Below are 12799 nucleotides of genomic sequence, written 5' to 3'. Positions count from 1 at the left end.
AACTTGAATCATATAAAACAAATTGTTCTTACTGTCAGAAGTTATGCAATATAATTTTATCTGCTCGACAATACTCGCTGATCAATAAAAAGAAATTGGGCACGCCCTAATCAAGGTTTTTTTGTTAACTGTTGGGCAATAAGGGAAAATAGGTTGAACTAAGCTGAAGCGTATTAAAATTCAAGTTTATGTCAGAGAATTAGATAAACCAATTGAAATAAACTTATCCCAGTTTATCAATTGTCTTATACATTAGCTACCATTACAATCATAGTTATCAGATCAATTTAGTGATTATGAACCGTTTACGCCTTTATCAGTCAAACTGTAGTGTCACTTTTATTGTTTTTTCCCCTCTTCATTAACTTGCAGTTCTACTAAGTTTACTTTTTTGGTAGTAAATTTATCCTTTTTTTAACTGTTCGGTCGAAAATATATTAATTTTGCTTCAGGGAATTCAATTTGACTTCATTTATCACTTCCAACTAATAAATTCTTCCTCCGTAAAAATAAAATATTTTATCACTATATAAATATTTTATGATCCTTCATTTGTAAAGGCCCCAACAAAATGTTTTCTCCTGCAAAAAATTTCTTCTTATTGTTACAAATACCTTACTATTAAAATTTTCCGACTAACTATTGCACTAAATATTTAATTAATTAGTGAAAATGTGTGAGCTTTCACACAAGAAATTTTTTTGTGGGGGAAGGTGTCAGAAAGAATTAAAAAAATTTTTAATTCCTTGAAGCTTTTCAGAATCCTACAGATGAGTAAAATTTGGTTTTTAAAAATTGTCCGGGACTGTTTGGGGCGTTGAGGAGCGACTACTTTTTTATATAGACAAAATCAGTGCTGTCGTATGTAGCACGATGCTGAGAATTTTCAATATTGAACTCTAGAAAATAGTAAAAAAAAAATAAACAGAATTAATGGAAATAGGGCAATGTCATGTTTAATGTATGCAAGATATTATGCTACCAAAGATTGTCTTTTTTGGCCATCAATCTGGGGCTGAACAAAAAACTGGTTGTCCCTGAATGGTGTGGGAAGAGGCTATAAGAAATAATTGAAAGAAAATTGGGAATTCCTCGGAAAGATTATAGAGTGAAGCCTCGAATACACTGATTTGGGGGAGGAGCGTGTCCATCTGTTTTGACCTCAGGTGGCTTGGTACTGCAATGAGTTGTTAGTAGTAGCAGCTGTGCACCTCACAGTGCAGCATTATCCTTTGAACTATAAAAATTCAAAAGGCTTAATTTTATTTTATTCAAAGGTTTGGTTAATAAAATCACCTTACTCAAGTTCAAGGCCAACTGCAGAGTTGGAATAGCTTCCCCGTTGGAGCATTCAAACGAAAAGACTGTAAATTGCATGCGTTTCTAAGTACTGTAGCTTCATCTTGGTATAACATGGTAAGCGATTAAAAAATTCAATAGTAAAATTTAAGTCTTTTAGTGAAGTATGTTTAAAGAAATAGCAGTGGGGACTTGAAGAATTAAGGAAATGTGAAAAAAAAGAGTCGTGGAAAAAAGAGGGTTGGAAAACTTCCAAAATACATCTTTAGAAATATTTATTTTTTAGAAAACTTGAAGAGAAAGACTGTACAAAGGGCAAAGACAAAATACTATTTTACCTTTCTTTTTTTTCAATGATGGATTCCTCTAGCCTATTTGAAGTAAATATGTATGTGCATGCTGCCATTAGGCGATAGAGATTTACTAGAATGATTTTTTCAAACAATTTTCCCCATAAAATGATTTGTTTGGAAATGTTTTTGGTAAACAGTTATTATTTGAGGAAATGATTAATTTCGTTTGTCAAAGTAGCTAATTGACAGAAAGGAAAAAAAGATATTCGTATTATAGATGACTCTGGGGTACTATTTTGCTTTTTTGCGTCTGTTTTTAGACATAATGATACGTTGTAAAGTTTGCTGAACTCATTTATTTCAGGGGACAAATTTGTTATTGAAGGAGATGGAACTTCTGAAAATTAATCTTTTAAACGATTTTTACTTTGAAGTGATCTGTTTAGAAGTGATATAGAAAATAGTTGCTATTTAGAGAGATGATTAGTTTTGTTTCTCTAAGCAACTCTACTTTCTCTAGTCAAGTATCAGTAATCGAGAGGGAAAAGACCACTTGTATTGTAGATGTCTCTGAAGTATTAGTTTAGTTGCCTTTATGGTTTTAGGTATCCGAGTGTTAAGTTTTGAATCGTTCTGTTAAGGCCGGACAGTATGATTATCGAAAATTAGCTATGCAGAAGAGAACATACTGTAAAAAAAGGGGGTGGTACCCTTTGGTTTTTGCAAAATAGCTTAGAAGGCGTTCCTTTACTTGACGCAGCAAAAATTTGAAAAGCAGGGTTTCTAGTTGTAACCTGATTTTAAATGACAAAATCACAAAAAAAGGTAAAAAAATGGACACGTGAAAAATTTTGTTCTGCTTTCAGCATTAGCATTAGGAGTAAATTTGAAGAAAAATCAATTAAAGAAAAGACGTGGGGATAATTGATTAAACATTGACAAGAATGAACACACTTATTTTGCGTAAATTATTTGACAATTTATAGATTATGCAATACTTGATTGTTTACATACAGGATTTATCATTGGAAAAGGGCAAAATGTTCCAACCTGGTTGTGCCCCAAAAGAGTTAAGGGTCTAAATGTGAAACTACAATGGATTTTGAGGTGTATTTTGAACAAAATCAAAAACTACAATGTGCATCCTGGTTATATGGAAGGAGGAGTGGAATTTAGAAAATAATCAATTAAAGGAAAAACGTTAGGATAATTTAGAAAGTATTTTCAATAAATGACACGCTTGTTTTGGGACAGATTATTTGGCAATCTCAAAATTCTGCAAGTTTTTGATTGTTTACGTACAAGAATTATCATTGAGTAAGGGGGAATGTTTCAACCCAGTTGTATCCCAAAAGAGTAAGGGTGTCAAAGTGAGACTCTAGTGAACGTTGAGGATCGTTTTGAGCTAAATCAAAAGACACTATGTGCATCCTGTTTATAAAAAATGTTTTATCTGCAATACTTTAGGAATAGGTAAGGGTTTCAACTTGAAACTTTCAGGCCCCCTACTACTGCTACTTCTACAACCGCTGCGACTACTTATTAGTTTGACTACAAGTACTTGGGAATTTGACAAATCCTAATTGTGACTACTTTCAAGTAATTTTGAAGGGGTTATTGTTCAACATCAAAACACATTATTTGCATGCGGGTTGTTAAAAATGTTTATTGGCAATAGCTATGGAACAGCCGAGGGCATTAAGTTAAAACCTTCACGGCTAGTTGAAAGGGATGTTGGAAAGTCATTGACAGGAAGGAGGTAACAGCCCTCCTTGCGCTTTTTAGACCCTCCGTCCCTGGTGAATATTGACCAAAGTTTTGAAAATGCCAGTTTTTTTCAAGAGAGTCGAAAAATCGACTGTCTACTAGCCCTGTAATTTAGCCAAGAAAAAAAATATAGTATTTACTGGCTTCAGTAGCCAGAATTATTTTTGGGCTTGTTTGTTGCATAGGAATCCACTTAGGGTTTCTCCCCGGAAAATTGTTCTGAGGGGAGGGTTTCTCCCCCAAAACATTTTCCCCTACAGAAAATCTCCCCCCGTGAAAATGTTCTGTGTGTGGGGGGGGGTGTCAGTCCCCAAATCTCACTTTCTAGCTAATTGGAGAGACGAAATTTAAGCCTCAGTTTTTTTTCAACCCAGCTTGTGTAACAAAAATGTTTAGGTGAACTAAGAAAAAATATTTGAGCCCTCCTCACATCCTCTGTACCCCCCTCCAAATATTAGCTTGAGTTTCATTTGGCAGCCCGAACGCTCCCTCAAAGTTTAATCTTGATAATCCAAGAAAATACAGAGATATTGCAGATACTCTATTTTGATAGCCTCGTACCATATAGTTTCTTCTGACTTGCCTTCAAACTTAGACATGATCAGATTCTAATTGTCAAACGAACTTTTGCGTAAGATTATTGAATTACCAGAGATACGACATATTTAAAATAATCTCCCGTTCAAAATTTGAAGTTCCCTTACTCCTCCCCCCGCTTCTTGCTTTACCTTTAGTTTTCGACTCCATTCCCCAAACTGTTCTAAAGATCTTGCAAATTTGGTGTTTGATAGCCAGGATGTGTGGAGGATCTTTGATTTCCTATTTCTCCAAGTTGAAAGTCAACGTACACTTTTCCCCTTCCCAACCCAGCAAAAAAGGCTCCTGAAGGTTTCAACTTGATGCCTGAAACTGGGAAAACCTTCCAGACTTCGGAAAAAGGGGGAAACAACTCCCAAAAATCAAGACTGCACCATCTAATTCAGGGTATCAGAGAACTCTACTGTAAGAGCTTTGAACTCTCCTCTGAGAAAATGTGGAATTATATATTTTTTGACAGAAGAAAGATCACTGAGGCGTTTGGATTTGTTGTTGTTCTTTTTCTTAGTTCTTCCCAGGGATGATCATACCAAACCAATGGTCCTAGAAGATCAGGAGATGGCTTATTTGAACGGAAATTAAATGCTCTAGAGCCCTTTTCAACTGATCAAAAACACTGAAGGAAAACTAGCCCTCTCCCACGCGCTTTTTCCCTTAATGTCTTCCAATCAAAACTTCGAGATAGCCATTTTGTTCAGCATATTTCAAAGATCCAAGAACTGTATCTCTCTGGGCTAGATTTGCATGGGCGGGATTATCCACGGGAGAAACTCTGCATGGAAGGATTATCAGCAGAAATTAACTGGAATTACCTGAGGGAAATTGACAGTGAAGATGGGATTGTCTGGAGTAAAATTTTCCATCGGTAACTATGGAGGAGTATCAGTGGTGTGTTATGTATGGGGAGGGGACCAAGTGCTTAATTTTACATACCGTAAATTTTAACGTGAATATTTATTTTTACCTTTTGTTAGCATTCCGGTAAATATAGAAGATGATCTGGGGAGGGAGGAAGCATAAGCTAATCTTTATCCTTTTTTTGAGTTGAATTAAACATGAATGTAGGTGCTGCTCCATGATAGTACCCTTCTTATTGCATTCTTTTGAACACCAATATTACTGTCATTTTCTTGCCGGAAAAAAATTGCAGAGATTGAAGGTGGTTAAATTTGTCACCATTAAATTTAGATAGGTTGGACGTGGAAAAATAAAACCAGAGATTTTTTCGAAGATTGATAGTGCAGTATCTCTCACTTTTCCGTTTATATACTATGTTTGATGGCATCTTGTTTCCCGAAGTCTTTTCCCCCTACTGGCGTGGTTATCCCTGCTGCCTATGGATTATCCCAACATATGTACATGCTACTACTCCTAGTAGTAGTACTATTACTGCTGTTAGTATTAATATTGCTAAGGCTGATCGTTTTATTGTGAAACTCTCCAGTTACGGTTTAGGGGGATGCTGGGCTAAGTCGAGACACATTGTGTACATGCAGGTTATCAACAAGACGCATCAGTGATTTCTCGTAAACGAGATAATTCTGGGCTAATGCTGGGCTAAACTTAATGCTGGGCTAAATCGAAACACATTGTGTACATTCAGGTTATCAACAAGACGCATAAGCGATATCTCGTAAACGGCTTAAAGTATTAACTTGAGCCTATCAGGGCGTGAGGAGGGATTGCTGGACTAGATCAATAAGGTACAATATGAATACTATTAATGCTTACTACTAATACCACTAGTGCTATCACTAATACTCTTCCTATTGCTTCTATTGTTACTTCTGCTATTGTGCCTACTACTATTACTAATGCTAAGAATATTAGTTAAACTTTCAGAAAACGTTGAGGACGGTGTTGAACTGAATCAAAACACACTAGGCACATATGGGTTATCATTTTAATATAAATTAAACTGTCAATCCACATTAATCAATTTTTTTCAGTAATCTTGGTTAGAATGGTGTATTTTCGCGATATTATGAGAAATAGAAATATTCAGCTCAAAATAAAGGTTGTTTTCAGTAAAGCACAAATTATGCCCTGGTCTTTGGAAGGCACAGAGGGTGTCATGCCTACTCGTCTTAGTGTCTGCTTTTCATTTATTTGTTATTGTAGTTTGTGGTTGTTTTACGCGTACAAAAACATTTGACTTGACTTTGCTCATTTTTGATTTAATGACGAACTTTACTTTTTTTTAGAAAAACTCTATTTTTTTAGGAAAGTTTTTTTTTAATTAGCTAAATAAAAAACAGCAAGAAGCAACGGTAAAGCAACGGTAAATCTTAAACAGACAGAGATTATTCCGTATATAAAAGGACTGCCCTCTCTTCAATACCCCTCTCTTCACGCTAAGCTTTTTAGTGCTGTTAAGAAAGACTCTGATTCTAATTAAATGAGCCTTGTGTTTCAGGAGTCGTTCTTTAAGAATTTGGTCAAAAGTTCAAACCTTAGCGTAAAGAATTAGGGTATCAAAAAGTTCGTGGTAACGAACTGTAGTAAGGAGCGATCCGGCTCAATGGTAAACGAAACTCTAAAACACGGAATTTTGATGCTAAAAGATACATCAAAAGAATCGGATTTTCATGCTGATTCTAAATATATAAATTTCAGCAAATTTAGTCTTTGTCATCAAAAGTTACGAGCCTGCGGAAACACCCCTTAAAAGTCATAGAATCTCACACTCATCGCATCATCGCATTCGGCGTATCAGAGAACCCTATAGCAAAATTTTCAAGCTCCTATCTACAAAAATGTGGAATTTCGTATTTTTTGCCAGAAGACAAATCACGGGTGCGTGTTTATTTGTTTTTTTTTTTTCCAGGGGTAATCATATCGACCAAGTGGTCCTAGAATGTCGCAAGAGGGCTCATTCTAACGAAAATGAAAAGTTCTAGTGCCCTTTTTAAGTGACCAAAAAAATTGGAGGGCACCTAGGCTCCCTCCCACGCTCATTTTTTCCCAAAGTCAACAGATCAAAATTTTGAGATAGGCATTTTGTTCCGCATAGTCGAAAACCATAATAACTATGTCTTTAGGAATGACTTACTCCCCCATGATCCCTGGAAGAGGGGCTGCAAGTTACAAACTTTGACCAGTGTTTACATACAGCAATGGTTATTGGGAAGTGTACAGACGTTTTCAGGGGGATTTTTTGGCTTGGGGGGTGGGGTTGAGGGGATGGAGCAACGTGGGAGGATCTTTCCTTGGAGGAATATGTCATGGGAGAAGAAAAATTCAATGAAAAGGGCGCAGGATTTTCTAACATTACTATAAAAAAACTAATGAGAAAATAAACATGAAAAAGTTTTTTTCAATTGAAAGTAAGGAGTAGCATTGAAACTTAAAACAAACAGAGATTACTGCGCATATGAGGGGTTCTTTAACGAGGGTACCAACCCCCTCGTATACATAATAAAAATATAAGAATATAAAAGTGTGTTACGTAAGTTAATTCTTAAGCTACGTATATTTTTTACTAATAAAAACTTTCGTTAAAAATTAAAAGTTCTAGTTGCCTTTTTAAGTAGCCGAAAAATTGGAGGGCAACTAGGCCTCCTCCCCCACCCCTTATTTCTCAAAATCGTCTGATCAAAACTAAGAGAAAGTCATTTAGCTAAAAAAAAGAATTAATATACAAATTTCATTTTAATAGTTTATGTGTGTAGAGCCAAAATTAAACATGCATTAATTCAAAAACGTTCAGAAATTAAATAAAAAAAAACTAGTTTTTTTTAAACTGAAAGTAAGAAGTGACATTAATACTTAAAACGAACAGAAATTACTCCGTATATGAAATGGGTTGTCCCCTCCGCAATCCCTCGTTCTTTACGCTAAAGTTTGACTCTTTGCCACAATTCTACTTTTTAAAACAATTCTAAAGCTTTAAAAGCTTTAGCGTAAAGAGCGAGGGATTGCGGAGGGGACAACCCATTTCAAATACGGAGTAATTTCTGTTCGTTTTAAGTTTTAATGTCGCTCCTTACGTTCAGTTAAATAAAACTAGTTTTTTTTTAATTTAATTAAAGAAGGCCAGCCCTTTTCACATACGGAATAATTTCTATGCGTTTTAAATTTTAGCGTTGCTAGTATACTTTTAGCTGAAAAATCATGTTTTTTCACTTTAATTTCTTACCATTTTTCATATGATGCCAGAAAATCCACTTCCCCTCCCACAAAAAGTTCCTTTATGTAAATTTTCTCCCGCGTAAGATCCTCCACCAGGAAATTACCCCCGGAAAATTCAATCCCCGCTGGAAATTCCCATCAGAAAATTTGTTGCGGACGATTCCATCTGAAAAATTATCATTAGCGTACTGTCATTTGATAAAAGAGTTGTTTTTCATTATATTTTTGATCATTTTTCTGGTCATGCCAAAAACCTCTCTATGTGCGAAATTTTTCTCAAAAATCTTCCAACCCCAACGGAAAGTTTCTCCTGCGAAAAAATTTCTCTCAAGCAATACTACTATCCCTTTCCCCACTTGTGACGACATACTTTTATTTACCAGATTGAATAGGGCTACACATAACCTATTTCTTAGACCCTGCTGCATTTCGCTTTACAATTTAACAAAATGAAAACTAAACCCCTTTTACTATATGTTCATTTCATTTTTATTGTAATTGAATACTTTTTTTTCACAAGTAATAGAAATCGAAGAATCTAAAGTCGTAGCCTTTTTTTAGAACTATCTCTTGAATTCAATGACAAATAGTTGACAAGCCATGCTTTTTAACATCATAGTTCTATCCCCACTCATTTTTAAGTCAAAGTGAATCAAACGAAAGCAAAAGAAAATGTTGTTTTGTGGGGAGGGATATTTAATTTTGGATGTGCACCATCTTCATGGGCCTGTGACCGTGTTGATCTGAACTGTTTCCCATAAAGTTTGAAAATTAAGGCATAGAATCCCAGTTTTTGAAGCTTCAAACACCCCCTCCCCATTTTTTTGCCTCCTCTTCAAAAGATTATACAGAGCTATTCATCCCCCGGTAGAATATCACGTAGAACAATGGATTAAAACATAAATGGCAGAAGTAAAAAAAACTACATGGCATAATTCGTGAACAAGTGTTTCGTTTGCCTGCTCAATATTCAGGCATAAATTCTGTTTACAAAAAATCACAAAGTCATAAATCAAAGTTTAGTATTTTTTCAAAGATTTAAGCTACAAAATAAAATGAATGCTAGTTGCATGTCTAGAAATTATAACGCTATTTTTAGGGGACTATAATCCTCTACCCCTCTCCTCGTGACAGATAATGTTTTACTTCCTAGATTTATCCGACATCTTTAAACATTTTATCCACCAGGGGCTAAACAGGATGAAAATTGAAGGGCTATGAATCGCAAGTTTCTTGATTTACAAGGCAATTTCAGTGTGTTTTGATTTGAAGGTCATGGTTTTGCGCGAATTTGATTAAAAAAGAAAGAAATCTGTTAGATAAACTAAAATACAAATTGTGTACCAAAGTATACTTTTTGGGTGCCATTTGGCACTTTATGATCGCCTGATTAAGTCAAATTTATAAAAAGCAATTAAATATAAAAATCAGTTTAAAAATGAGCCCATAATTAGCTCTCTATGATGTTTATGTGTCCCGTCAAGCCTTTCAATTTCAAAAATGTCACCCAAATTGCGCCTTTTGTGTACCATGTCTGGCACTTTATGACGGCCTTATCGAGTCTAATATATAAAAAAGATAGGATTAAAAATCAGCTTTTATGAATTCTTAAACAGCTTTCTATTATGTCCCATTGCCTCAATAGCAACGAAGAAAATTAAGAGAGATACGCTACTGCTGCCCACGTAAGAAAGAGTTTTTTTCTCGTTGTTCAATGAGGAAGGGGGGTATAATTTTCCTGTATATGGTTTCAACAATGCCAATTTGAAGGGTGTGCTTTTTGATTTTCTAAGACATCATTTTCAAATCACATGCAACTGAATGACGCGATGCACGGGGCTGTTGGAATAGTGTGTAGCTCAGCTGCCTGACTTAGTCTCCTATGATGGGAGTGGGAGTTGAAGGAAGTGGAAGGGGGATACGTACTTTAATATTACGGTAAAGCTGATAAAACAGCAAGGCTTATTAAAGTCACCATCACCCACCCGAAAGCTTGTTTATAGTACACTACTGCCGTCTGCGACAACTTATTGCTGACAGTCTTAGTAAAAGCTGAGTCCACTACGTAATCTATCTTCGGTTAATGCGTAATCATTGTTTATTAATGTATTTTGTATTGTTTTTGATTTTAACTGAATGACATATTTTCTAAATAGCATCTTTTCTTCATTACCGCTTGAAGAAAAATGCCCTAAAGAAGACTTAGGAAAGTAGCGGACTCTCTTTGCATTTTAACTGCTTGGTAGATCCCCCCATCATGTGGAAGAGCGCATGCACATGTGATCCCAGGATCGGGACAGCTGGGCTCCCATATATTGTGTAAATTATTAATTCAGAATAATCGTGGCAATGTTCTTTGGTTGACAACCAACTTTAAAAAAGCAACAAAAAGTGGAACAAGAAGAAGAAGGTATCGAAAAGAAATTTGATTCCCATCTACGTCTAAAAAGTGAAGATAAAATTAACAGTGAAGGCAGCTCAACTTTGACCAATTAATTAAGAAACGTGGTCCAATAAATGGTCCAGTCTCAGCTTTGGCTTATGTTTGTGATGGGTCCTTTCAACAAAGAGATTTGATTTCCCTAGCAATAACGGGAGAAAATTTGGAATAAAATCATGAGAATTTTCAGACATCTTTAAAACACATTTAGGCTTGTGTCTTTCGCAAGCATTCCAACACCCCTTTCAAATATTTAAAATCATTTTGCAGTTTTTGACATTTTATCTTTATTAAAATATAGTAGAGATCGGAGTTGGCAGTAAGTTACTCACTTACTATAATACTTATATAATAACACTTAATACTTACTGTAAGCATAAACAAATTGAACAGGCCAGAACCGCCACTGCTTACCCCTAAATGATAGTTCTTGTCCATTGATTAGCCGGATGTAGACCCCTTCTTGCCCCACAAATAAAAATGCTGGAGCTACGCTCCTGACTATAAATCAAATTCTAAGGTCTTTGAAAGGTTTTTAGTAAAAAATTAGTTAAGGGATATTTATACATTTTTGACTGCTAGATCCTTTTGCCTTTTTAGAAAAAGGGTACATTTACCATCGAGCAAAAATTTCTTAAAATATCTGACTCTGAATTATGACCAGCATTTATAATTTTCAGTTTTTTTGGTTCCGCTACAGTCTCTTCTTGGAGAGTTGTTTCATTCACGTCAAGTAGATGTTTTCGAAGTTGTGGTCTTCGAAGCTTTTTGTATATTTACTTCAGTTTTGTGCTTCTGCACGGTAACCAAACCAAGTCCTCTTTTAATACGTTTCTTTACCATGTTTCACAAAGTACTTTTGAAAAACTGACTAGGTCAAGTTCATCATTAATTGCATGCTATTCTCGTCTTTTAAAATTTTTAACCGTAACATAATTTGACAGACCACTCCTGTTTGCATAATGTATTGAAACGTTCCCTTGCAGCGTCAATTCAGTCAAGTTGAAATGCTGACCGTTTATTGCCTGAAGGGTTATTATACCCCTATTCAAATATTCAACCGTTGAAAAGTTTCCAATAAAAAAGTGATGGTAACAAGTTGTAGCAGAAAAAAATAAATTGATGAAAATGCATTTTTTAAGCTAATTAGAAAAAAATTAAAAGTTAAGTTGTTGTTCCAAAAATCTCAACAGGTCTGTGATAAAATTATCAATCTTGTAAGCAACATTTTCTTAGACAAGTTGAAATAAAATTTGCATGAAAAGGCTTAATTCAGAAAGCCCAGAAAAAAGAAAAGAGTAGCAAAGACATACTACAGTGCTAGATCGGGGCAATATATAAAAACCAAAATCAATGCCCTTATACGTCAGTTGTTGCCAGACATGCAACATGGAAGAGAAAGCCATGAGCTTTTCTATACCGTTCCCCCTTAAACATAAGGCCGGACAGTATGATTACCGAAAATTAGCTATGCAGAAGAGAACATACTGTAAAAAAGGGGGCGGTATCCTTTCGTGAATGCAAACGGGTTTAGAAGGCGTTATTTTACTCGACACTGCAAAATTTGAGTAGCAGGGTTTCCAGTCCTAACCTAATTTCAAATCACAATATTACCACACGTACTCAAAGATATAAAATCCACCATGCTAACTCGTAAAGTCTATTGAGATTATTTATTTCAGGTAACAAACTTGCTATTGGAAGGAGAAAGGAGGAAGCTTCTGGTGCTGCAACGCGAAGCCAAATTTCACTCGCAGGTGATTTGCGAAGCGGCATCTCTGAAATCACGAGAAAAACAACAGCGACAGCTAACGCTGGCTATATCGTAAGTTTAATATCCATTTCTAAAAAGAATGAATACAGCCCATTTTGATCATTTGCACTCAAAGCATCTAAAATTGACACATTTGGGCAAAAAAACTGAGAAATCACTTGTAGATTGGGAAACATTAGAAGTGACTAAGCTACGCGTCAAACACCCCTAATCGAAGGGGATAGAGTAGGTTTGTTGGCATAACAATAAAGGACCTCCATTCAGAAAAAGATACAGGATAAGGCACAGGATCTTACTCTTATGGCGCTGAGACAGAGGCGTAAATTATTATGGGATAGGGGGCAGATTTCCTCTCAGCGGCCTAGCTTTGTCCCCTCTGACATAATTTCTCCTCAGGTTTCCGTATGCCTTTTCCAAATATTTCAAGCATAAGCACTTTTTGTGATTATATTTGTGAATATGATAATATAATTTTCTATGTTTTGTATATCTCGGAGT

General features: G+C 35.4%; 1 protein-coding gene across 1 annotated transcript in view; it reads left to right on the top strand.

Annotated features, from left to right (window-relative positions):
* The window catches only part of LOC136032143 (ras-GEF domain-containing family member 1B-like), a 316559-nt gene that overhangs the window by 60869 nt on the left and 242891 nt on the right, over positions 1–12799 (top strand). Inside the window, exon 3 of the mRNA XM_065712317.1 lies at positions 12210–12352. Coding sequence (XP_065568389.1) covers positions 12210–12352 — 143 coding nt within the window. The remainder of the gene's footprint in view (positions 1–12209; positions 12353–12799) is intronic.

Source organism: Artemia franciscana, chromosome 10 (assembly GCF_032884065.1).
Source record: "Artemia franciscana chromosome 10, ASM3288406v1, whole genome shotgun sequence".
NCBI classification, from domain to species: domain Eukaryota; kingdom Metazoa; phylum Arthropoda; class Branchiopoda; order Anostraca; family Artemiidae; genus Artemia; species Artemia franciscana.
The sequence above is the reverse complement of the archived record's forward strand: the minus strand, read 5'-3'. Positions and strand labels throughout refer to the sequence as shown.